Source organism: Nothobranchius furzeri, chromosome 19 (assembly GCF_043380555.1).
Source record: "Nothobranchius furzeri strain GRZ-AD chromosome 19, NfurGRZ-RIMD1, whole genome shotgun sequence".
Lineage (NCBI taxonomy): Eukaryota > Metazoa > Chordata > Actinopteri > Cyprinodontiformes > Nothobranchiidae > Nothobranchius > Nothobranchius furzeri.
In genome coordinates this window covers 13,973,567-14,000,873 of record NC_091759.1, presented here as the reverse complement: position 1 = coordinate 14,000,873, position 27,307 = coordinate 13,973,567, and the positions used below count along the sequence as shown (strand labels likewise).

The following is a 27,307-nucleotide window of genomic DNA, read 5'->3' as shown; positions in this document are numbered from 1 at the left end:
GAGCAGTTCAGTGAGACCACAGCGCCGTCTCTGTGTTTGCCTCCTCGCATGACGGGGCGTGTTAGGAAGGCACGATGCTGCGGACCTCACATTCTGAGCACAACGTCTTTCAGCAGCAAACATTCACCCTCTTTTTAAAATTTGAAACCATAAAAACGAGCAAGAGCAACAGTCATCTCTTATAAAAGTTTGCAGTGCAATGTGACTTTGCAGCTCTAGAAGGGACTTTTTGTGCAGGAATATCACATAATCCCCACCGAGGACATCTCGGGTGTGCGGGATATTGTTTTTGTCTTTCATTGCAGAGGCACATGGATAAAAAGGAGCTGATGTTCTAGAAAGAACCAGATAAAACCTCACATTGCACTCATTCATGAGGGCATAAAGACACTTAATGGGGCGAACAACAGTCTTTTAAGGCATTTTGGTTTCTTATTCCCATTTGAATTGAGTGCAGACGTTGGTAGTGAGGAAGATCTTTTCGGTAACTAGTGCACAACATCACAAGAAGGTCCCTTGTAGTTTTTCCTCGCCGCTTCCTCCTTTCTACCACTCAAATTTCCACTGCTGGTTCCTGTCATCCGGGTTGCAGCGTCCCATCTGGGCGTCCGTGCGACCCTCTTCTGTGCGGTAGGAGGTCACGCACATGTCTGAGTTAGGATGGTAGATGGTCCCGTCCTGAAAACGATGGCAGCAGACATTTTGGGTTAGATTTCTGAGAAAGACTCGCGGTTTGTAGAAGTGAGTTGTGTGCCTCACATGTCTGAACTCCCAGAGGATGCTGGGAGGCTTCAGCTCCGCGTCACCTGGGCAGTGCCTCATGGTGATGGAGGTGTGTCCTTCCAGTACCTCAGCACACAGCTCCGTCACTGAATTGAAGCGGATCTCCTTCTGAGACGTGTATTCAAAGTACTGCAACGTGCAAAATGGACATTCGTTTCAAAAACAGACCAGCAGCTCTGTAGTAGCCTAGAGCTAGAGCAACCGTAGCAGAAGCCACGCTTCACTGTAGCCTCAGCAGGTCTAGCACTGGTTCAGCTAAGTTTAGGCTGGGCCGATCACAGCGCTCTACAATTGTAGAGAGAATTTGGAAGGGATCTGGGGCAAAGCTGCAGCAGAGAAAAACTACTAAGATGGCGTCGTCCCAGGGATGGCGCTAATTTGAAGCGTCTTTGGCATCAACTTTGGACGATTTTGATTTCAGCTTTTCTTTGAGGCATGAGAAGACAGAGGAACTTGAGGCCTTTATTTTGAAAAGGTATGTATTTGCTTCTTCTTCTTCGACAGTGTATGGTGGACTGCCCCACTGACTGATTTCCGTCGCTTTGAATATCACATTGTTCCTTTTATTGGTCCTAGCACTGTCCAATTACATGCAGACAGTTTGAAAGACAACTGTTTATTCCACCCCATGACCAAGGTCTGTCTATGGGCTGTGGCGAGATCCATCCATCCACTTTCCTCCGCTTATCAGGGGACGGGTCACGGGGGCACCAGTCTTAGACACGGTCCCTCCAGCGTGCCCCGGGTCTTTCTTCAGGTCTTCTCCTGGTTGGACTTTCCCGGAAAACCTCACCAGTGAGGCGTCCAGGAGGCATCCTCATTTCGGCCGCTTGTTCCGTGATCTCATGCTTTCAGTCATTACCCAAAGCTCATGACCACAGGTGAGGGTAGGAATGCAGATCGACGGTAAATCGAGAGCTTTGCCTTCCAGCTCAGCTCTCTCTTCACCACGACAGACCGGTACAACGCCCGCATCGCTGCAGACGCAGCACCAATCCGCCTATCGATCTCCCGCTCCATCTTTCCCTCACTCGTGAACAAGACTCTGAGATACTTAAACTCCTCCACGTGGGGCAGGACCTCATCCCTGACCTGGAGAAGGCCTTCTACCCTTTTCCGACTCAAAATGAATGTCTCTGATTTAGAGGAGCTGATTCTCATCCCAGCTGCTTTACACTCGGCTGTGAGCCACTCCAGTGAGGGCTGGAGATCATGTTCTGACTATAGATTCAACCATATAGGATGGGTTGCCAGGCTACCGCAACTATCACGTAAAAAGACTTTTAAAAAGCCACTTCCTCCTTTGGTTTCTCTACAGGTGTTTACTTTCATCTACTGAGGCATCGTGTCCTCACCAAGCCAGCGTCACATGGCGTGCCGTCAAGCGATCCCATCAGTGAAGAGCAGGGCTTGGCCCTCTCAGTCAAAGAGACATGAAGACAAACCCAACTCTTCCTCTCAGGTGTCGTTTCAACAAACTGACCTCATGGGACAAAACACTCCCGGGGCTCCCTGTGCAACAGAGGCTCAGGTAATCAATCTTCATCCTCCTCTTCACACCTCATGCATCTTTCAGGCTCATCGAGGCCGGCGATGGTCATTTCCATCAAAAAGGCTCCATCCTGGCAGCTCCTTCTGGCTTCTGACTTATTCACCCAGGCTGCGCCGTGCACCCTGCCTGTGAGGCTCATGCATCTTTCAAATGGAGCCTGGCTCTTATGTGGGGTAGGGAAGATGGAGCAGGAGGCTGGTTTTTGTTTCACAGAGGAGCTAGTGAAACACTGATTTTCAGCAACACAGCACACCAACGGGGTAATGAGAGATGCCAGACAGATGGAAGATGGACATAGTCTGACTTCTACCTGACTCTTGTTTTAAATAAGCGCCCAGAGACAGATTATGTGCTGTTTTCTAAACCATCTAAAGTGGGAGTTGGCTCATAGAAGGCATGTGTCATTTTAAATGTGTTACATAACAAAAAAAAGGCTAAAGCACCGACCTTCTGATTGGTAAAAAGCACAAAAGACACAAAGGAGGAAAGAAGAACCCAAAGAAATGCGTACCTGGTTGCCTCCCTGGCCGTGGCAGCCGAACAGAGAAATCTGGGCATCTGTGGGGTTGTGATCTGGAGCGTTGTAATCAAGGCACTCTGACTGAATCCCTGAGCTATGGATCTGTAAACAGAGCAACAATTACCATCAACAATAAAGAGCTGACAGAGCCCATCGACTTTTGTGAGGAGCCTCTTTTCTAGGTTTAATTCCCTGCAGGCAGGTCAGACTGCAAAGGTCACACACAGCTGCAAATATAAACAACAACTCTGACTGAAGTGAAAAATAAAAAACATCTAAATCCTTTGCTCACATGAGAAATGATCAGTCAGATACATTGTGTGCTTGGTGACACTCACAGCCCCGTGCCAGCCTCCCCTGTCCTCGGGGACATGTAAGTCAGGGTAGATGTTCTTCAAATACCAGTCGAAACTTTTGCACTTCAGCCTTTCCCTCAGCAGCAGTCGCTCTGAAATATCCCCATAGGTCTCCTGTAAAGCACAGTTTTCAGTCACAGCAGTAAAAAACACTGTTGTTGCAGTGACACCTGTCGAGGCCTGTTCCTAATGCGGATGTGTTGCAAGCAGCAAAAATGGGCACCCACAAACATCCGAGAGTCTTTGACAGTATTTTGACATTTAGAGGATCGGGGGGAATGCGTCTGCCAATTGTCAGTTCTTGTGCCGAGTCCTGTTGACACTTCACTTCACTCTGTTTAGAGTTCACTGTGGAGTAGACAGACTCAGACGTGGCAGCGGTGGAGGGACCGGAACATGCACGCTGGCCTGCTTTGAACAGTCATGTTTAAAAGGGATTTAATCACCATTTTAGGTGTGTTTCTGTGTAAAAGTAAAAAGAATATAATTCATTATCGAACCTGTTGCAGGAAGATGGTCCAAATGGAACCAGATCCAGAGCTCATTGCTGTAGATGACCCTCTCAGGCCTGCAGGAAGTAAAAGCTATTTCTCTGAACGGAGGCTGCTCAGAACCATCCTACAGAAGTTGATAGTAACTATTTGTAAACACTACACTTGCACCTAAAATCCCTTCAAAGGAGACATATTGTAACATTTTAAACGTTACAATAGTTATATGGTTGATAAAAAATATGTTTATCAATTTTGTTGCACTAGATTCCTCTAACATAAAGAGATCTCATGAGTTTTAATCTCGACATTTTCAGTACCTTCTGAAATGTGCCAATTCAGGGCTGCCACTTTAAGAAAACAACCTGGAGTTGGCCACGCCCACTCATCACCTGATAGGCTGCTACAAGATGAGAAGCACTGATGTCCAGGAGGGACTTGGAGTAGTCATTCTTGCATGTGGGAGGTTGTTTTATGCTAATTTCCCTATTTGTGACATCACAAACAGGGGAATTTTTTACAGGGTTTATTCTAAGCGCATAATTCCTAAAACTAAACACTGACAAACAACAGATAAAAGGGTTTTTCCTGTTTGATGTGTTAATAGAAGCAGGATACTCACAAAAATGGGTTTTGGCATTTTCAATACCTTCCAGAATAAGCCGTTTCAGGGCTTTGTCGCTTTAAGAAAGCAAGCTGGATCTGGCCGCGGCCACCCACCCCCCACTCAGGCTATAAGCTGAGAAGCTCCGAAACCCGAAGCCTGGAGAGGTTAGAGATGGTTCTACGCAAAAAGTCCCCATTTGTAATTTCCCAAATAGGGGGATAATTTCTGCCACACTGAAACAAAATTAGGAATAAATGTGGAAAACTTTACTTAAGCTCCCGATCTGAGTGCTGACAGAATATAAAACCTCTAGTATTCTGTGACTGTTAGCAAAGACTGAAATTTAAACATGACCTTTGTTTATAATGTCTGTTTATCAGAGTTTTCATAAAAATTCGCTCATAGACTTGCTGCCAGTGAAAATTTTCATTGCTAATTTCACAGCTAACTTCTCAGCAACATTCAGACTGAAACCACATAATAATTAGCCTGGCATTATTTAGTCTGGCAACGCTTCATTGACAGATGTTGGTAAACGAGGCGGTCCGCAATTGAAGAAGGTAAAATGACATCCTTTTTTCTAAATAAAGAACTTAAATACATCTGTCTGCTCCTGATTCTAACAAAGCCCAAGTTCTAATAGTCCAACATGGATGTAAAAGCCGTTTCAAATGAGCTGTCGCCATCTTGTTCCACCCTGTTTCATCATACGCCCACAAGACGAATAGAGGGTCCTGATTGGCCCACAAAGCAGATAAAGCACTGTGATTGGTTCACAAAGCAGATAGAGCGCTATGATTGGCCCACCATTATGGACCAATCACAGCTCTCTATGTGTTTGAAACTCCTCTAGAGAGCTGTGATTGGCCAGCCAGGATGCTGCTGGGGGCTGCAGAGGTTCCAGTGGAGCGTTCCTAGACCAAACTTTGCAAAGCAAGAGTTTGGTCTAGTTCACCTGGCGACATAATAATGTCACGGTCTGGGGTGGTTCTCCTCACTAATCTGCTCTGAGCCTTTCTTCCTGCAGGTGGGCGCGTCAGGGAGTGGGACAAGCTGCAGATCACCAGCCTGCCAGGGATATCTAAGCGACTGAGAGACGTCTTCATTAGCTGGATGATTAGCTCAACCTGGGTACCAGATCATCACAGCCGCTGTTTTCGAGATAACTAGTTTAAGACTTAGAATTTCAGCTCAGCCTTCAGAACGTTTGTTTATTCCCACTCTCTCTCTCTCTTTTTGCAGACTCCTACCAACACCAACAACTGAACGCCTCCGACCTGGACTCAGACACTCACCACTTCATCTCTCAGTCCATCCCTGGCTTCCCCACTCTCCACTGCCCACCCTCAGCTCCTTGGATCTTCAGCGCCATCAATGCTCAGCTCCCTCAGCCCTTGTGTACAGGTTTACCCCCGTGGATTTCGTCTCATGTAAGCACCCCGGACCGGACCTCCTCCCCTCACGAGCTTCCTCCTCTTCCTGACCGTAAGTCCCTAAACTCCTTTATCCATCAGGATCTCAAAGGACCAGATCTAACACCTTTTGTCTCTAGATCACCCCGCCCGTATCCGTACCCCGCTTTGGAGAACCCAGCAGGACTTCCCCCTGTGCCGTTAGTTCAACCTTTTTCTAATAAAATATTATGTTTTATAAATACGTAGTTTTACTACGTTTACATGCAGCCAATATCCGGGTTATGATCGGGTTAAGGTCGGTATTCGGGTTTCTGAGTTGATCAGAATAACCCGTTTACAAGCACAAATAGAAAGAGTTAGCCCTAACTTGCAGAACCCGATTTAAATGCGGACGTTGGGGTAGCGTCAGGACGTATGGACTACGTCCAGACGCAACATGCGTCATATTTCGCTGTCTCTGTACTTTCGGCCGTCAACAAAAGACACAATGTTCATACTTTTCACCAGACCGATGAAGACAGAGGTCTCCTCATCACTCAAAGTGTGGTGCTGTGCCGCGACTCGCCATGTTGCTCCCAACTTGTTGTTTACTTCCGGTGTTCTGGCGCATACAAGACGTCTCGCTACTCAAAAGACCAAGATTCCTTGTGAACAGAGCATGCGCAGAACACACTCTTTGATGGGGATATCCCGATATGCGTCTACACGACCAAACATTCGGGTTAGAAAAGGGTTACCCCAGGTGTAGTAACCGGGTTTCTGGCGGTGTTTACATGGACCTGCGGAACCGGGTTATTGTGAATATTCGGGTTTTAAAAGGGTTACTGGCTGCATGTAAACACATGTTTGTTGTTGTTTTTAATTCCTACCTGATCTTGTGGACTGATTCTGTATGTCGTGGGTTTCTACCACGCAACATGACAATTAATAGTTGTCACAAAACCCAGTAATAAACAATCAACTGCTGATGCTACTTTTCTAACCGTATCTGTGGTTCAGTTTTTTCTTTTACACAAAAAAGAAGTAAAAAGTTGGTTTCTGCTGAATTGGTTCAATTTTTATCTCCATTCATAACGATGCAGCAGCAAAACTACTATGTCTTTAGCTTGTGTTACTGTTCAGTTGCAGTAGCCTTTAGCTTTATTGGGCGACGGTGGCACAGGAGATAAGAGCTCGCCCCGCAATCGGAAGGTTGCAGGTTCGAGCCCCGCTCAGTCTGTCGCTGGCGTTGTGTCCTTGGGCAAGACACTTAACCCCCCTTGCCTGCTGGTGGTGGTCGGAGGGACCGGTGGCACCAGTGCTTGGCAGCCTCGCCTCTGTCAGTGCGCCCCAGGGCAGCTGTGGCTACATCGTAGCTCATCCCCACCAGTGTGTGAATGTGTGAATGACTGGTTGTGTTGTAAAGCGCCTTGGGGGGTTCCAGGACTCTAGAAGGCGCTATATCAAATACAGGCCATTTACCATTTTACCACATTTAGCACTGGGGATCCTGTTTCTCCTGCAAATGGTGATTATCACAAAACAAGAGACGAGTAAAAGGAGGAAAAGGTGGGTTTATCAGAAAAGTTAGCTATTCCACTGGAATGTTCAAGAATAATTTCAACAATATCATCAGCTGCTGTTCTTTTAAACTCTGGCCATGCTGTGCTCAATCTCCCTCTGACCAGCTAATTTATTGTTTGATCAAAGATCCCAGACATTAATAATGTACTTTATTTGAAATGGGTGTAACTGAGATACATGAATTTTTTATGGTGCCCAGTGGTGAGACCTGAGAGGCAATGCACACACACACACACACACACACACACACACACACACACACACACACACACACACCTTTCCAAAGCCCTGACAGACACACACTTAAATGGGCCAGTGATGCAGACAGAGGGAGATCATATGCTGACATCTAGACAGGTAACTTGTGTTGGACGTCAAAAATCAAATATTGAGCACGAGTCACTTTCTACAGTACTCACTGTTAGAAAAGCAACAAGCTGCACTTGATACAAGTAAAAGTTGTTTTGTTTGAGAGTCTGACCTTTCTGGCAGGAGGGTTTCTGTTGTAGAAGTGTTGTTTATAAGAGTCCATCCAAACTTCTGCAGCTCGTACCGTGTTCTGGAGGAAGTTGGGCCGAGCGTACGGGGCTTTTTTAGGGAACACGTGGCCCACATGAGAGCAGGGGTGGATCTCCAAACTGCCTCCACACTGCCACACCTGCAAGAGCAAAGAAATCTAAAATACTTGCATATGGTTACATTTCTGTGACTGACTCTTTTATGCAATCATTTTCTGCTTGAGTGACAATCTGGAATTTGTGGGAAATATCCTGTCTGCTGCCACAATATTACATTGTTATGTTCATTTATTATTAACCCGGAGCATTTGAAGGTGTACGCCGGTGCTAGCTGAGCATTCTGATCAAATTCTACAAATGTGGGTGCAGTCTCACGCACAAGCGAGCTCACACACGTCTGAGAAATGACTGTCGACCAATGTTTGCTCAAGTAGAGCCGTCTGTCAGCAACATGAAACGTTAACAGCTCAAATAAAGCCCCAAATAAAATATGAAATACCATTAGAAACGTTAGGTGGAACGGTGAGAAAACAGCTTTACATATTTTCCCTTATGAATCCCGATAGTCATTTGGGACAAATTGTGTTTTTGATGCATACATTTTATGAAAATAGCAAAAAGAACAGTTTTTAAAGAAATGTTGGGCTGCAGCCAGTGGCTGATTAGGGTCACCATGGTAACCACACAACTGCGTCTGACTACAATAAGGAAACAAGGAAGAAGAAACAAAAGCTTTAAACCAAGTCAGTTTTTGAGATGATTCTAGTTTCAGCGAGAGACAAACCAGGTGGAAGTATGAACTGACAGTGTCATCTCCGCTTTCACCAGATGCGTATTAGTTGCAGAACATTCACCAAGCGTAATAAGCAGCTAACAGCGGCAGTTATATTCCATGGGTGTGTTTCCAGTGAGTCTTGGACACGTCCCAAAAGCACAATGACGTTGCTCTGCTAAATTTACACGTCGGATCTATTTTTTACTATGCTACGTTTCCAAAATGCGTCAAGCTCAGTAGCTCAGATGGAGCCAGACAGGAAGTCAAACACGGGAGCAGTGTAAATCATCTGGCAACTTTCAAAATAAAAGACACACAGATTTTGAGTGAGTGACCTGTGGTGCCTCGATAGCCGAGGCAAAAAGAACAGGAGATGAACAGACATTTAGAAAACACACCGCTGTCTTTTTCTTTGCTTGTTATTACGTGAGAGGTCAAAATCACATGTGATCTTGTTATTCTCTTTCATGACCTCGAGAGACCAGCTGCGTGGAATGCTTTTGCTGCAGATTCTTGTCTGAAACGTTCCTGATGGGAACGAACGTGCCGCTGATATCATGGTGGAATCCTGTTTAAGGGAGTTTTCCTCTCCACTGTCGCTGCATGCTTGCTTAGTATGAGGATTGCTGTATAGTCACTGACACTAGTCAGTGACTCGATGCAATTAGCTGGGTTCCTTATATAGGAAACATTATTTCTGATTGGCTTAATGAACTGACCTGAATTGGAATGTTTATTATGTGAAGTGTCTTGAGACGACTCTTGTCGTGATTTGGCGCTATATAAATAAACTTGAATTGAACTGAATTGATTGTTACGCGGCACTACGCAGCTGGTGGAAAGCCTGGGTAAGAGAAAATGTGAAGGATGTTTAGACAGCTCAAAATTTTAACACCAAACTCTTTTAAAATGGTAAAACTGATTTGCAGTTGTAGTAAAATGACAAAATACGTTGCTATACCAACTCAGTCATGCTAAATCCAATCTTCTGTGACCTATTTAAACTCTGAATAATGTGTCTACTGGTAATTCTACCTGAGCTATAAAGCTCTAAGGGTGTTGGGTTCTGTTAGCCTAGAAACCAAGACAGACTGTAACAAAGCAAAAGGTCTTTGCTCTGCATGTCGTTCTAGCCAGTATAGCCTCAGCAGGTCAGCCATTGGCCTGAACAGTTTCATGTCTTGCCAGTCACAGCGCTCTATCAGTTTGGCGGGCAGGATGATGCAGAACAGAGCAGAACAAATAAGATGGCGGTGGCTCATTTGAAAGACTTTGGCATCAACTTTGGACTATTTAGACTTGGGCTTTTCTTTCAGTCAAGAGCAGATAGACGAAAATAAGTCCTTCATTTAGAAAAAGGATATATTTGCATTTTTGACTACGTATAGTGGACTGCTCCATTGATGGACATCTGTAGCGGTGAGTATGTCATGTTGTTCGTCGCCCAATAGCATGTGGAGACAGTTTGAAAGACACAGTAGTATTCACATATATAGGATGGCTTGCCAGGCTAGAAAGCTTGGACACAAAGCTTGGACCCCCCCCCCTCCCCCATTATAAATCAATTCTACTATAGGCATGTACGGGCGTCTGTGCAACTGAAAGGAGGAAAGTATCGTGTAGGCAGTACGCCTGAGTGCTCAGAATCAGTCAAAGGCATTAAAACCTACTCGGTGACATTTAATATACATCCTGCTAAGACCACCAAAGAGCTTTTAAGAGTGTGAGATTGGCAACTGTTCAGATTTCAGTTCCTGTCAGCGACGTTCTACTCTGTGAATACCAGACTAAAGGCTTTATTCATGCAGCTACCGGCCATAAAATGTTCACTGCTTAACATCTTTTACTCCTCTAGCCTTCCACTTTGGTATAATCCCGCATCATAGCTTTATCTCAAACTGCAGTTTGCAGTCTGGGCTGTAAAATGTCCACCTTTGCTGAAACTGTGACAGATTTCTGAGTTTAAATAAAATGCAAACGTTAAAAAGGATGAAACAACACATTTTAGAGGACTGATCAGAGGTTTTCAAAATAACTGTTCTCACTCCTCGTTTTTACCGCAAAAACAAAACCCCTGCTTCTGCACTGTGACATAATCCTGAATTATGGTATCAGATTACTATGCAAGACTTGCATCACAGAAAAAAGTAAATAAAAACACATCAGTTAAAAATCAAAGGGTTTTTTCTGTAGTTCAGCAATGCTCTAATTACACGAGGCAAATCTGTTATCGTGCGCCTTCTGCTGAACGACCTTAACAAGACAAGACAGGTCCAACCCGTCTCAATTCATCAGGAATTTTAACCCTGCACTCCCAAAACAAACCTGAAACCAATTCAGAAAACATAAATTATGTAGGGCAAAGCAGTCCCAGAGAGAGAAAGAGAGGTGCGTTTTTATTTCCACATAGGAAACACGTCCCTCGGGGTGAGCGCACATTCATCTTACTGCTGTGAATAAAGACATTTACAATTCTGAAAACAGCCTGAAATCATCTGGAGTGATGCAAGGAAGTGAAAAACGATGGCATCGTTGTACGTTTTTAGTCAGGATGAGTTTCTGACTGAGTGGCAGATGCTGATGTGTGTCCCATTAGACTGTTGAGTACTTCCCATCCTGGGGGCCCAAGGCTTTAAAGGCACAGGGGCTGTCAAAATGTTTAGTAAGTAAATAAGTAAGTACATTTTATTTATATAGCACTTATCACAGATATAGAATCACAAAGTGCTTCACATTCAAAACAAAATATAAAATCATAATGATCTCAAAACAGAAAGATTCACATCAGAAAAAAATTGTCATAAAATTATAAAATTTCATAAACAGATGAAATATTACAAATTTGAGTTAAAAATAAGAAAGTAAAAGATTTAGGTAAATGCAGCTTTAAATAAAAGAGTTTTTAGCTGTTTTTTTAAAAGTGTCCAGACTGTCAACGCTGTGTAAGGAAGATCATTCCAGAGTCCGGGTGCAACAGTCTGGAAGGAGCGATCACCTTGACTTTTAAATCTGGTCTTTGGAACTTCTAGAAGGTTCTGGTGTGTGGACCTGAGGGCTCGGGTTAGAGCATAATGGGCTCGACACACTGGAGGCGACATCGCCTCTCCTCCATTCATTTTCAATGAGACATGCACGACAAAGCGATAATCGCGGGTCTCCCTCCTACCAAGCGAAATGCAAAAAACGTGCGTGTGAAATTTTGCGCTCATGCACATGTCGTGCACAGGTGACCCAGCGACGTGATCCCAGAAAGTTGAAATATTTTCAACTTTTCATCGCTGTCGCTCGGACAAGGACCAATCAACGCAGGTTTCATTCACTGACCAATGAGCGGACAGGATGCTCCGTACGTCTCCGAGCAAACATGGAGGAGAAGTTGATTATTATTATGTTTTATAGTAAAATCAGGAGTAAGATTTCTCATAACTCTAGCAGCACCTTGTGAAACATCATATCTACCACTTTATTAACTCTGAACCGCTTAAATAACCTTAATTCCCTCCAACCTGACACAGCCAAACAAAACAACGGAAGTTTCGATTTCGCCATGGAACAGAACGCGTAGACGGCTTTGCCGCTGGCCGCTGCCGTGGATCGCCTCCCGTGTGTCAGGTAATAAAAGTGACAGTGACAAATTTCGCTGATCGCGGTCGTTTGTCGCCTCCTGTGTGTCGAGCCCATAAGGCTTTAACAGTTCAGTAATATAGGGAGGAGCCTGACCATGTAGAGCATTGAAAGTTATAGTCAGGATTCTAAAATGACCTCTAAAGTTAACGGGTAACCAGTGCAGAGACAACAGAATAGGAGTGATGTGAGCTCTTCTGTTTGCTCCAGTTAGGAGCCTCGCTGCAGAGTTCTGGACCAACTGAAGGCGGTTTGGTTTACATAAAGGTTTATGTGCATCAGACTCTGCTGCTGCACACAGAGCCACCTTGTATTGATGATCCTGTGCTTAAAGATGTATGCATGTTTTATTAAAATGCTGATGCCTGCAGACATCACCCTGTAATGACATACCAATGTGTAAATGCTCAATCTTGAAACAAGGATTCTGTGCAAACTTAAAAAAAGGCTGTCTGTGTATCTTGCACCAATAAGCTTTATCCTTTGGAAAGAAAATAACTTCCATCTGACTGGCATTCCTTCATTAATGAGGACATTTAAAGGACATAAAAAGTTTAATCTGTGATGATGACCTCACCTATCAAAGAAAAAAAACACAAACCTGAAGGTGAGAAGTTTTGGATCTCTATGGACCAGATGACGGGTGCAGAAAACCTAAACTCAGACTTTTGAGGTATTATACAGGTACTACGTCTAAGTTTTTAGCTTCTTGCCACAATAAAAGCAGATGTTTGTAACCAGCTGGTACAAATGTCCTGATGTATCTTTATTACCATGGCTTTTAATACCAGATGACCAGACTTCTTCAGGCTGTTTTACCTTTGGTATTTATGGTTCATTATTATATTTCTTTAATTGTTGGTATAGTCAGTATCTTTAAATGTGCATGGTTTTAATTGTGTACAGCACTTTGGTGTAAAAAGCCTTATAAATAAAGATTGATTGGTTGGTTAGTTGTTTGGTAGGTTTTTTTGGTGATCTGGTATTTATTAACAACAAAGTAGTTTTGATTCATTGATTGGTTGGTTTTTGACCTGGCATTAGTATTAGTATTGTATTGTTTGATTGATTGATTGATTGATTGATTGATTGATTGATTGATCAGGCATTATTACCAACATAGTATAGGACAGACGGACGGACGGACGGACGGACAGACAGATAGATAGATAGGCTGGTGATCTGGCATCATTAACAACAGAGTATGAGTATTGATTGATTGGTTGGTTGGTTGGTTGTTGGTTGGTTGGTTAGTTGGTTGGCTGGTGATCTAGCATTTATTAAAAACAAAAGTATTAGCATTGATTTGTTGGTTGAGTGATTGATTAGTTGATTGGTTGGTGATCTAGCATTTATTAAAAATAGAATAGAATAGAATAGAATAGAATAGAATAGAATAGAACAGAATAGAATACCTTTATTGTCACTATACAGGTGTAAAGTGAGATACAGAGCATCTCCTACTCAGTGTAACACAAACATACTGGGGGTGGGGGGGGACACTTCTGCAGCGCTATTTACATATGGACAGTAATGTTATGTATATACAATTATTGCACGTGGAATTTGGTATCAACAGATAATGGTGGTCAATGGAGGAAGTGGGAAGTGGGGGGCTGTGTTATCAGTGCATGTGTGAGTTCAGGGTAGTTATTGCTTTGGGGAAGAAACTGTTTTTGAGTCTGTATTTTTTTTTATTAAAAACAAAGTATTAGTATTGATTTGAGTGATTGACTGATTAGTTGATTGTTGGTGAGCTAGCATTTATTAAAAACAAAGTATTAGGAACAGCTTTTCTTTTGACGCAAGAACCTTTCAAGTGTCAGTAAATTTAACTTCATGGATTAATTACTTTTCCTTAAGAGGTATTTGGTACGGCTTCTCTGTATTGGAAAAAGAATCACATTGAGATGTTTTCTAACCCTGCAATATTGCAAAAAGAATTGTCATCAAATGACTGGAATGGCACTTTAGGTTATGCTGCACTCCTGCCAAGTTGTTATGTTGTTGCCAATGAAAACATTGGCGTTTTATTCACCATGAGTGGTAAATGACATTTCAGTGGCTCAAATTGGCAAATTTTGCAGCATGATACAATCATAACTGCAGATAGTAAACGCTTTGTCAAATCACTCAGAAATACAAAACAATGTCCAATTCAGAATGCAGACCCTCATAGCATTTAAACAACAGAACCATCTTGAACCAAAATTAATTTATTACATCTGAGAGGGTCTAACTGAAGTATTCAGAAAAAGTAGTCAACATCTTACGTCCACAGTCCAACATACCCAACAGCTGGATTTTTTTACATTTTCTTCATACATCTCAAAGTTCTTATACCATGCTCATATTAGTTTCAAACCGTTAACACACTAAACCTACATCTGTAAGCGTTTGCTCTACATATTACCTCATTTAATATGTGAAGGGTTACCCCATCTGTGGTAAAATCTTCAACTATTGTCCTATAGGTCAATAGAGCCACCCTCTATTTTCAGGTGTGTAGTGTTAATCAGTTGCAGTGTAGTATAATGCTGACTCGCATATTAAATAGCCAATGGAAAAAAACCCAAACAATATTTCACATGAAGAGGTGGTTTTTAAAAACTTTTCCCTCACTGACTATAAACAGTGTATGTCACAAATTGAGGTTTTTTTTACCTCCAACATTGCAGCAGGACCATAGATGTGACTATCACACACATGTAAACTGTGAATTGGACGCTTCAACATAACTCTGTGGAGCTCTAGTATTTAAGCAAAGTGAACTCACCCTGAAAGACAATTCCAGGTTTTCTCCTCCCCACACCTCCATGCCCATATCGTATGTGCCAAGATACTCAAAGTAGGCCTTGCTCACTGCAAATAACCCACCTGCCATTGTAGGGGATCTGTATGCACACAGGGACAAGACTTAGCTTGTATCATGAGAATTCTCATTTAGCAAAAAACATAAGAAACCTCGGTGTTTAAAGAACAGTCACACAGTTATGGGTGGGAAAACTGTCTAAATTATACTGATGACAGATGAATGTTTGTAGTGAGAGGCTTTTGACAACTTTGAAATTAAGAATACATCATCTGATAAAGTAATTTGTGCTAAGTATTTTTAAAACGGGTCACATCCCTACCTAATTGGGTCTGTTCGAGATTTTCTCCTCCTGCGCTCCTCCTCAGGAACAGAGTGCCACTGAAAGGTGAGTCTCCAGTCGAATCCCCCAATCATCGGCTCATCTGTTTGCATGTAAAACTCAAAGTTGTTCCAGTCAATGGTGTCAATCACAGGGCACACTATGGTGCTGGCATTCTCAGCAATCCTGCACAAAAAGCCACAACTGGGTGAGACTTTTAGTTTAGTTCATTCAGAAAGCTCCTGATTGTCTAAATCGGTCACCTTTCCAGCAGAGGCTCGATCCAGCCGGGGACGCACTCACAGTGGCAGTCAAGAAATGTCAGAACGTCCCCAATAGCGTAGGTGGCACCAATGAGACGTGCCCGTACCAGCCCTTCTCTTTTATTTGTGCGAATGAGTCGCACTCGTTGTAGTTTACTGATGTACTCAGCTAGCTGGGATTTCAGGAAGCCTATGGTACACAAATCACACAAATGCCAAAGTAATCCCTTCTAATACTTTTTACATAACCATCATTTTCTGCCTTTGTTCATTTAAAGATACTGATGTAGCTTTTCAATGGTTTTGTGTATTTTGGGCTAATATAGCTGAGATAAAAAGACACATTGATTGAACAAACAATTTAGCTTGGGTTAAAAGTAAATAAAAAGAAATGAAGTCATCAGTTCTCCTGCTTGTTGAAGCCATTCTGTTTCAGGAGTGGCAAGTCTAGCATTCCAGTTGGTTGTGGTGGTAGGAGGAGAGGAAATAGCAGCTCGGTGCTCACTGAAGTCGTCATATGGTGTAATGTCTCTGACTAGCTGGGTCTTAAAACTGATTCCACAATGAGCCACTACCATAACCAGTTTCTGAGATAAACTGGTATCATTGTCAGAGTTACAACATATGGCAGGCTGTTGTAATATATATTACAATATTACATAGTGTGTGATGGGCTTTCAGCTCAAGGTGTTCCATAAATAATTATGTTATTTTGAGAAATTAACATTTTAGATGTCCACCCGTCTGACCATCCATCCATCCATCCATCCATCCATCCATCCATTTGTCCATCCATCCATCCATCCATCCATCCACCCATCCATCCATATGTCTGTCTATCCATCAATTATCCATTTATCCATCCATCCACCCATCCATCCATCCACCCATTTGTCCATCCATCCATCCATTTGTCCGTCCATCCATCCACCCATCCATCCATATGTCTGTCTATCCATCAGTTATCCATTTATCCATCCACCCATCCATCCATCCACCCATCCATCCATATGTCTGTCTATCCATCAATTATCCATTTATCCATCCATCCACCCATCCATCCATCCACCCATTTGTCCATCCATCCATCCATTTGTCCATCCATCCAGCCACCCATCCATCCATATGTCTGTCTATCCATCAGTTATCCATTTATCCATCCACCCATCCATCCATCCATCCACCCATCCATCCACCCATCCATCCATATGTCTGTCTATCCATCAATTATCCATTTATCCATCCATCCACCCACCCACCCACCCACCCACCCATCCATCCATCCATCCACCCATCCATCCATTTGTCTATCCATCCATCCATCCATCCATCCATCCACCCACCCATCCATCCATCCATCCACCCATCCATCCATCCATCCATCCATCCACCCATCCATCCATCCATCCATTTGTCCATCCATCCATCCATCCACCCATCCATCCATCCATTTGTCCATCCATCCATCCATCCATCCATCCATCCATCATCTATCCACTGATGCATTTAAAATGTTGATCATAGATAAATAAAACTATTCAAAATTGCAAAAATATCCATTTTGATGTGGAAGAATATAACTATAGATTTTTCTTTGAAGAGTCTAACTATTTTATGATTAATCAGCTTGCCATACTTAAATAAGCTCCATTCACTAAACCTGGTGTAAAGCTAGTGTGCAGGATTTGAATCAGGACTGTTACTGCTGTGTCTCACAAACATCTCCCATTAGTAAAGAACGCTGACACAGAAGGTTCAAACACCTCACACTGACTTTTTGTCATAAAACAAAATGCGAATGAGTTTGATGCCCGTGAGCAAAACAAAACCAGACTTTCTCACAAGCACGAATCCTCCAGAGAAAACGAGCTGGAGCAGCGACCTGCATGTAATCAACCAAACTACTTGGTTTAATAGTGACTGCAGCAGCTTCACCAAAACATTATATATATATATATATATATAAAAACTATATAATAATATATATAAAACTATCCCTGTGATGTGTTTTTGGAATAGTTTCAGCAGATAATTACCAATCAGTCTGATTCAGAGTTGCTTTTGAGAACTCTTTATACGCCTCTGTGAAACAAAATCCTGTCGCCCGGTTTGCTTTACAAGACAAAAAGTCACCCTGGGTTTATTGGCAGAGTCAGACCTCGGTCACTGTAGTCATCAATTAGGATGATCTCTTTCAGCAGGATGGCTGGCGTGGTCTCCAGCACGCTGTGGATAGTCCTCAGCAGGGTGGACCAGGCCTCGTTGTAGAAGGCTATGATCACAGAGGTGGTGGGTAAGCGCCGGTAGTCAAACTTCTTATTCCGGCATCTGAGGTATGAATGTGTGTTTATGTGGGTGGAGAAAGCCAGGGAGAGTTGACATTAGCAAAAGTATACATGTTAGGTACATATTTACAATGCAAACAGCATGTTCACATGATTGAGAGGCTTTAGCTGCCTGTGTATCAGGAGAAGGTGTGTGATCTTAATCCAGACGGCAGCCATTAAAATAATAAAAAGCTGTGGAAAATAAGAATGGGGGGGGGGGGGGTATCACACCAAAGAGAAACATGCCACAGCGAGAGAGAAGAGAAAAAGAGCTAAAGAACTGGAGGTGTTCAGGGATCAAAGCGAAAGTGGATGTAAAAGGGAAGAGGTGTAAATTGAAGCATCAGAGCATGGAAGCAGAAAGGGGAACGTTTGGCGCTGCTTTTATGATGTAACATGATGTAAGAGTGTCGACACCGGTAAATGCTGAACGGCACAAAACTGGAGATGTCATTAGGCAACGAGCAGATGTAGTTTTCAAACTCATCAAAGATTAGCTGACACGAGTAAGAATGAATTAGGATTAGGGTCAAAGCCGTTTAGAGGGTCCTCGTCAATCACAACTAAAAATCTGAAGCAGCTTTTCTGAGCTCGGTGGATTGTGAGCAGTGAAAACGGCTGTGAGAATGCAATATTTACAGATTTCTATTTACGTGAAAACAGTCCAGCTTGAGTTTGCACATGCAGAAAATACCAATCCGGTCCCTGAGCATAGCCAGCTGGTCTTCTACTCGATTCTGGAGCATCGCGGGTAACCGGAACGTGCATCAAACTTATCTAAGGCGTACCTTTATGATTGCTTCTGCTGCTTTTATGAAAATAAAGCTTCTTGGCCTTCAATGTCAGGGTTATGAGTAAGAATTCAGCCATGGGTAAACTATAAGATCCCATGAATCCTGTCGTATTAACATGTCTTCCTCCTTCTGGTGGAAAATTAAACCAATATAAGCAATAACGAACAATTTTATTATTATTATTATAACCCAAAAAAGGTTCTTTTTTTTTAGCAGAGGAAACAAAAACCATTACGGAAATATCCTTCAGATGCAACAGGTTTAACTCGTGCTCGATTGCTTCAGGATTTCTTTTCAAACTACTGCTGAGGTTTGAAAAGGTTATCTCATGCTTCAGCACAACCTTTGAATGGGCATGGGGCGTGACTTTGAACCTCCCAAATAGTTTTCTCAAACCATTTGGGAGAGGAGAGTATCTTTTCATCTTTAGTTGTGGACGCATCGTGGTAGCAGAGGAGTTTACTCCAGTTTTACCTAGATACTCAGATGTAAAGGCTAACTAACTGCTAAAGCACGCTAATCACTCACGGTACACTTTGAGGCACATTAAACAAACACAATCGGTGTTTCTCCTACAGCTACATCTGGCTTTCATTAAAGGAGCTAGTAAAGGATAGAGCAAGGGCGGAAGAGGAAACTACCAATAAAAGACATGACACACGGTGTTTCATCACAGTGGCAGGGCCAAGAATAGCTGAGGATAAAAAGAATCAATTCACCAGCTTCAATAAACACAGCATCGCATCACAGATTGCTTCACGTTGTCTCTAGCATTCAGAGAAATAGTTCTATTCACTCTTTTTTGTTCAGATTTCACTCGTCCGTCTACGGGTGAGATTTGAGGTACTGCTGCGTGAGGTTTCATACATGCCAAGCATTAAAGCCTCTAGAAGGTGTTGGCTTAGCTGTCGACATTAAATTTGCACAGAGCATAAGATTAGGTGAGACTTATTAAAGCTGCAATAGGACATTTGCAAAACAAACTGGCTTTTAAACACAAACACAGTTACAGTGGCTATAGAGCTCCGGACCCCACGTGGCTCTCAGTTAGTAGACGCCATGTTGGCAGGCAACAAATGTAAACAAAATGAACGTGATCGGCTTGGATTTTACTTCGTTGGAGTTTACTTCACACTTTAAAACCAAATAAATCGTTTTATAGAGTCAGAAATTAAATAGACTAAACATCTCCGACCCTTACCGTGTCCCTGGGATACTTTTTAAAAACGCCAGAAGCTGTCGGAGCGGACTTCTTACTGGACCTGGCCGTGGAACCCCTTGGGATTTACCCGGAGGAGCTGGCTCAGGCGGCTGGGGAGAAGGAAGTCTGGGCCTCTCGACGCTACAGCCCCCGCAACCCGACTCTGGATAAGCGGATGAAAATGGATGGATGGACAAATAACAGATTTACACGTAAGTAGTTTAAATAGAGTGCTGTGCTGTTTGAATGTATAAACTGAACGCCAAGAGAAATCACTAGTCTGATTTTTTTCCGTGAATAAAATAAATATGTCAGGCAGGAGCGTCTCAGGATCTGTCTGAGATCTGTCTCGGTGAGACAGATAATAGCAATCCAAAGTGCTTTTTATGTGTGATCCGACAGTTGATCAACCATTGCTTAAAAATTAAATACAGCTTAGCCGGTTAATTGCTATGATCATAAAACACGTAAACGGCAGCACGCAGAACTCACGAGGCAACGTTTTACATGATGTTTACTTGTTGCTATGAGTAATAAGACAGAAAAAGCCACGCCAAAATAAGTTTAGGAAGCCCGCTAAGAATCGTAATAAAAGCATTTAAAATAAATACCATACACAGTTGAGGAAACGTTGGTTTAAGTACCTGATATGAAGCGGTCGCTGCATAAGTGAAATCCTTTACTCTCGGGATCCCACAGCTTCATTTTAGCCCGGTCACTAGCGCGTTTTATTACAATGATCCAACGCGCTCCGGATCTTGGGGAATCCTGTAGAAGGATCTTCCCTTGACGTGTGCCTGTCTGTTCTGGCATCCTGGGGCACAACAGGAATTGACCATATTTCCCGTGTGAGATTTATGACAACAAATAGTCTAGCTGCCGGCTTCTGCCTGCCAAAATGGTGCTGTTTCGTTTTGAACTGTTGCATGCTGGGAGAAGTGACGTCAACTCCCGGAGCTCTATTGTCCCTAAGCCATGCCCCCGGTAATGGAACACATCTCCATCATATATTCCTAGCTATACTATGTTAGAAAGTTGAGAGGCATAAACATGTTTTAAGCTAGCTTGTTTTGCAGATTTGCTATTGTAGCTTTAAATGTCTATTGGTCTTTTCCCCCGATACCTACTCAGAGGCTCAACTCAGCACCACTCTACGTGGTTCGGGTGGTTTTCCATTACGACTCAAAACCGTCTCTAGTGGGTGGGGTTGTGGTTTGACCAGCTTCTGCCATTGTGGTCCTTCGTGTTGTGTTAATCGCTCTTTAACTTTCTGAGTTCCTCCCGGCATTTCTTTGGGGTGCGCTAGTTGCCATGAGAGGCCATCAGCTCCAAAATCTTCCATTGTTTTAATTCTTTTCTAAACGCAGCATCGTAAACGATTTGTTTTTACCTTTTTTACTGATAAGTTAGCCAAAACTTGTCAGCAAAAAATAGTCAAAAACCAAACTGTGTTTGGAAAATAATCAAAACAATGGAAGGATTACACTGAACAAACGTACAAAAAAGCTCCAACACCTCTTTAAAATCCCTCTTGGTGCACGTTCTTCCTTCTAGCTCCCTCTGAATCCTTTCCTTGCCTGAACTTCCTCATTGGACCACAGTGTTGTCATGGTCTGCGTCTTCCCTCATGTGTTTCCTCATGTTCTCCATCCCTCTCCAGATTCCCCTTTTGTGTCTCATAGCGCCCTCGTGTGTCCTTTGTCTGCATCTCATTTATGTGTCTTCTGTTTGTAGCCCTTTTAAATCATTCTTCCCAGGTCCTGTGTCATTCAGTCATCCCCAGCCCCTCCAGGTCTTCCTTCACGATCTGTGTCCTTGTAGCTCCAGCCTCTTTGTCCCCAGCTCGGTGTGTGTGTCATTCCTCTGCTCGGTGTGTGTGTGTGTGTGTGTGTGTGTGTGTGTGTGTGTGTGTGTGGGTGTGTGTGTGTGTGTGTGTGTGTGTGTGTGTGTGTGTGTGTGTGTGTGGGTGTGTGTGTGTGTGTGTGAGCCCTTCCCTCAGTCTTTAGGTTTAGTTTTGTGTTTTATAGTTTTAGGTTTATCTGCCCTCCTCTGGTTCTGTTTCCCCATTTAGATAATTGTTGTCACCTGCCTTCCCTCCAGCCCTCACTCCACACACCTGCTTCCTGTTTCCCTAATTGTTCCTCCCAGTGTATTGAAGCCCTGTCTTGTCTCTGTGTTGTGTCGGTCCATTGTGATTTATTCTGTCAGTCTGCTCGTTTCCCTAGTGTTTTTGGATTTCCTGATCATGTCCTGGATTTTTGGATTTTGGCTTCCTGCCCTTTTGGTTTTATGTTTGCTTGGGTTCATCCTATAAATAAAAGGATTTTTTCTTTATATATCTACTCCTGCCTCGTGTCATCCTGGGTATCTGCATTTTTGGGTCCTAACCATCCTCAAATAGTCTCAAGTGTTGGTTTCGGTGTATCTATTACTCTAATATTGATTTGTGAAAGATTGTGGGTCGGACTGTAATTGTGAGTAGTTCCTTTAAAACAACCAATGTATCCACTCCCTAGCTGATTCGTGGATAATTCTGGCGTGACATTTTTGGACCAGCTCGGTACACTTGGAACCACATCGAAGCAGGTATCAAACAGGGGACAACAACCACAGATCTAGTGGAAACGACTCAAAACCAGGAGCAGCCAAGTTGAGCCGCTCTGGGAAGGTACTACACAAAAGGGGTCATGTTGTAATCGTCAAACACAAGTACTGATTTATTAGGCCATCCATCCATTTTCGGCCGCTTATCCGGGGTAGGGTTGTGGGGGCAGCAGCCTAAGCAGGGAGGCCCAGACTTCCCTCACTCCAGCCATTTGGACCAGCTCCTCCGGGGGAATCCTAAGGCATTCCCTGACCAACCGTGAGACATAGTCTCTCCAGCGTGTCCAGGGTCTTCCTTTAGGCCTTCTCTCGGTTGGATGTGCCTAGGAAACCTCACCAGGGAGGCATCCAGGAGGCATCCTGACCAGATGCCCGAGCCACCTCAACTGGCTCCTCTCGATGTGGAGGAGCAGCGGGTCAACTCCAAGCCCCTCCCGGACGACCAAGCTTCTCACCCTATCTCTAAGGGAGAGCCCAGCCACCCTGCAGAGAACTCATTTCGGCCGCTTGTCTCCGCGATCTCATTCTTTCGGTCACTACCCAAAAACTCGTGACTATAGGTGAGGGTAGGAACGTAGATCGACCGGTAAATAGAGAGCTTTGTCTTCTGGCTCAGCTCTCTCTCCACCACAACAGACCGGTACAACGCCCGCATCTCTGCAGACACAGCACCAATCTGAAGGTCGATCTCATGCTCCATCTTTATCATTAGATATTAGGCTATCTTTCCCAAAAGTGATTTAATGCTGTGAATTTAAGAAGTCAAAGATGACAGAAAACAGTAAAAGTAAAGAGGTTCTTCTTGTCTTCAATCAACTCACTCAGTCATCCTGTGGTCCTGGATGTGCCGATGGAGGGAGATTTTGTCGCTGACAAAGATGTTGATGGCATAGCGTTCCACCGTTTCCTCCTCGTGTTTCTTATCCTCTGCACTGAGGGTGAGGTGAGTGGCTCGACCCCACTCCCCCGGCGAATTCTGGTCCGCCGGTGGTTTAACATACAAGGGCCTGGCCAGCTGCCCTTCTATACCACTCTCCTCTAGAGAGAGCTGCCTCGCCTGAAGACCGCGCTCTTCCTCTTCATCCTCTCCAAAAGAAGTGGAGGGGAAGGACGATCGCGCTAATAGAAGATAGCCTAGCCACAGCAGCCATAGCAAAAAGCCAGCTTTGGCTAACACGCCAAGCTTTCGAGAGCAGCGGCCCCTCATGATGAAGGGCTCTGTGATGGGCCCAAGCGTCAGGATGCCCGTCAGGACACGAGCATCTGGGAGGAAAGACAAAATAATAAATCACTTTTTATCTGGAAGACAATCTACAAGAAGATTTATATCAGGATTAGTTTTAATCCAACAAAAACACCTCAATCCAAGGATGATGAAGTCTAATTTGCCTCTAAATTCACAATTACCCTGAGGACACAGCTCAAATAGACCAAACCCGCGGTAATCAACTTCAACATCATAAACATAATCACGTGCTCGGAGCTGCATTAGGATGCTCATTAAATGCAAATTGCACAGATGGAAGCAGCTAAATTATGGCTGGGAATGCAGCAATGTGCTACATAAATCCAGTGTGTGACTCACTATGAGAGGTGTGTCTGTTAGCTTTGCAATAGTTCTGTTTTATTTTACCACAACGCATCAGAGTGTGAATAAAGAACAAACAAACAGGAAATTGTGCTGTTGCTTTGGGCTGTTGCATTAACTCAATTCTTACAAAGAAAATAATCCTAAAGGCCTTAAATTTTCTATAAAACACGTCTGATCTGTCTTCCATAATAAATGAAAAAGTACAAAAATGAGGTTTTAACCCTCTCAGGCTCAAAATAAGTTTTGCTAAAAGGACGAACAACTAAGTCTGTAGTGGCGGTTCCTTTGTTTGTCATCTCACTTCATATTTTCCAACGTTAAAAGCTGCACTGTGGTAACGTTTCGTACGCAGGCAGAAGTTCAACGTCCAAACGTGAAAGCTGCGTTTTCTTCAAGGTTTTTATTTTCCAGGTTGGCAAAACACAGATCCTGTTTTCCTGCTGCTTCTCCCGCTCTGGTAAAAAAAAAAACCATAGCCCACCCCAGTGCATGCTGGTCCTATACCAGTGCCTACTCATTCAAAATGACCCGGAGATTGTTCCTGACTGGCTTACAAAGGCAAATAACAAAACAAACTACAAAAATAAACAACTATTAATCTGCAAATAAACTTTATAAATGCTTCAAAAAATATAAAGTGAACTAATCACAAATTCAAAGAAAATACACAAAAATAACACAAATAAAGTATAAATAGCTCCAACTGAGTCCTTCAGGGGTACTTCTGAGTTAAAAAATGCTCATGAACTACGTATGTGGAGTAACCAGGTAGGTAGGTTTTAACAAATCTGCAACGCCCGCCTCCAGAGGGTTAACAAAGAACACGGCCTAAAGCAAAATTCCACTTTTTTTTCTATTCAAAAACAAACATTTGCAGATAAACGTGCTCTTGCTCATTAGGAATTAAAGGAGGCGGTTAACTTTGTAGATGCACAAATGCAATCATTTCAACAGTCATGAATGGTAGAGCTTAATCCTGAATCCAAGCACATAACTGTGTAGCATTAACCAAGGGTGCATCCCTTTTCTCCATGCTGGTAATTTCCCATTTTCTATTAAAAACAAGTCAGATTTCAATAAGAGACAAAGATGTGAGGGCTGCTGGGTGAGCGTCTATACAACCAGGATGCAAATAAAACTTCATTTCCTCTAGGAGTCCTTTAAGGCAGCATTTTCACTCCAGCCTGGACTCCGGCCAGAGGACTCTGGACTCCTGAGGTTTCAAACTGGAGAGACGCCTGCAGACAAAACCCTCTTTTATTGGCTGCCCATCACACCTTCTGTCCTCTCTGAATCTAATATCCAAAGCGGGGAGCTTTGGCAGAATAAAGCAGAGGGCGATTAGGTGGAGCTCTGAATCCCGACACACAGGACTCACATGTGCATTTTCAATCATCCTGATACTAATAAATGTCCTTTTACTGCAGGCTTGAATTTGGACTCATTTCCCTCGTTTGCTCTTACTGTTCATCCTGGAATGAATAGTATGTATAGTGCATACTGTCAATGAGCGGTTTATTGTACCACCGGCCAAAGGAGAAAGGTAAATAGCTGTAAAAGGGTGTAATATAGCATGCAGAAACCATGGAATGGGTTGCACAATCATCAGCTGACCCAAGGAAACTTATCTCTCATGTCTGAGCGAGTCTTTTTTTATTTGTGAGCTTTTAGAAGACTGGATCCCCATTCAGGAGGACAGATCTGAGAAGGGTTTCAAGCTGAAAGGAGGGATTTTCAGCCTGATAACCAAATAAAATAAAACAGCTTGGACTAAATGATCAGCCCTTCTCTCATTATTATTACTATTACTACTACTACTATTATTATTATTATTATTATTATTATTATTATTATTATTGGGCATTAACAGGAAGTTAATACATGGAGACAGTGAGAGAGTGCAGCAACAGGTTTCCTGATCTGTCAACCCAAATCCAGAGTTCGAGTCTAAATCTGCTTGACAGACAGAGGAAGGAAACTTTCCCATTATGAAATCTGGCCGTGTTCATATCAGCTTTTAGACGCGGAAGCATAACAAACCAAAACTTCCGTAACGAGTACCGTATAAATCATATTCACAACGAAAATATATTTCTTTAACTGTCTTGGAATAAATAAAAAGTAAAACACGCATTTAAGACGAGTTAACAGCGTTAGCAGTGGGATTTGTGTGCTTAAAAAGATAACGAGGCGGATTGTTGAAAGGAGTTTCGGTTCAGAGAAGACGAGATGAGGCTGGAGGAAGTTTACCTTCGAGGAGAAGTTACATGTCTCAGAGTTTGCTGGAGTTTTCTGAGGCGGTTGTCTGTCAGCCTGACTCTTCTTTCCAGTTAAACCGCTGGCTTGCAGATGTCAGCATACCCACATCCTCTCCTCCGGACTGGGGCTGCTGCTGACCCGCGGTCCAGACGCGACGTAATCCACCATGGTTCCGGTTTGGACTTTCAAAATAAATGTGCCACTTTAACGGTTTCATTTTCTCTGAATTCAGAGGAAATATCGACAGAATGTGAATAATTCAGTAATAATTAGCTTATTTATTTAATCAAAGTATGCATTTTATGGCCGTTCTATTTAATTTAGCCATTTCTGCTTTGAATTCTAAAACTTTACTAAAATTTCTTGGAAATTAATTTCCGGTGCATCTTTATTTACCGTCCGCTAACTTTACAGGTCACTTGTTAGCTCTGTAGCTCCAAAAACACTTTTTAAATTTAAATAGAAATTTTTAATTTTTATGTAGTTTTTTTATTGAGTCACTTAAAAAAGTAAAGTTAGCAAAAACCTCAAAACAAACAGCTTCTTGTTGGAAAAATTATCTAAGAAGCAAGCTAGCATTGTGATTTTCTTTAGATAACGTGCATACTTCTTAGGGGTTCCCCCTAAATGAACACTTTAAAATAACCTTTTTACCACTTATTGCATCTTTTTGTTGACAGATGTTTTCCACAACGCTCCAATTTTAAAAATTAAGCAACATTAAAACAACCTTTGACTTGTTTTAACATGTGTCCCTTTGCAAAAATTTCTTTGCTATATTTATTTTAATTACATAGAAGGAAAAACAGTGCTAAGTAGTTTTTACACATTTACTAACAAATACCCAAAAGCAACACAATGTTTGCTTTGCCACTTTAACTGATGAGGTTTTATCCCTTTAAATAAAGGTCAAATGCTTAAAATTCGAAA

The 27,307-nt window shown here is 42.9% G+C and overlaps 1 protein-coding gene across 1 annotated transcript; it reads right to left on the bottom strand.

Annotated features, from left to right (window-relative positions):
• Positions 1–321: 321 nt before the first annotated feature.
• Positions 322–26,511, bottom strand: poc1bl (POC1 centriolar protein homolog B (Chlamydomonas), like). Its single transcript, XM_015973311.3, has 11 exons — positions 26,369–26,511; positions 23,349–23,790; positions 17,760–17,929; positions 15,602–15,791; positions 15,339–15,524; positions 14,981–15,098; positions 7,769–7,945; positions 3,194–3,325; positions 2,847–2,957; positions 760–912; positions 322–678 (listed from the first exon to the last, which is right to left on the bottom strand). Exons 2-11 carry the CDS (start codon positions 23,732–23,734, stop codon positions 547–549), a joined length of 1,755 nt encoding a protein of 584 aa, XP_015828797.1. The 5' UTR covers positions 23,735–23,790; positions 26,369–26,511; the 3' UTR covers positions 322–546.
• Positions 26,512–27,307: the final 796 nt, after the last annotated feature.

Bases quoted from the DNA above. Each gene is read 5' to 3' on its own strand.
- poc1bl (XM_015973311.3), bottom strand. From the start codon at position 23,734: ATGAGGGGCCGCTGCTCTCGAAAGCTTGGCGTGTTAGCCAAAGCTGGC. The intron at 15,099-15,338 runs GTAGGGATGTGA...GTGTGCATACAG, and splicing joins TCTCGAACAGACCCAATTAG to ATCCCCTACAATGGCAGGTG. The intron at 7,946-14,980 runs GTGAGTTCACTT...TTGCTCTTGCAG, and splicing joins ACCTGGAATTGTCTTTCAGG to GTGTGGCAGTGTGGAGGCAG.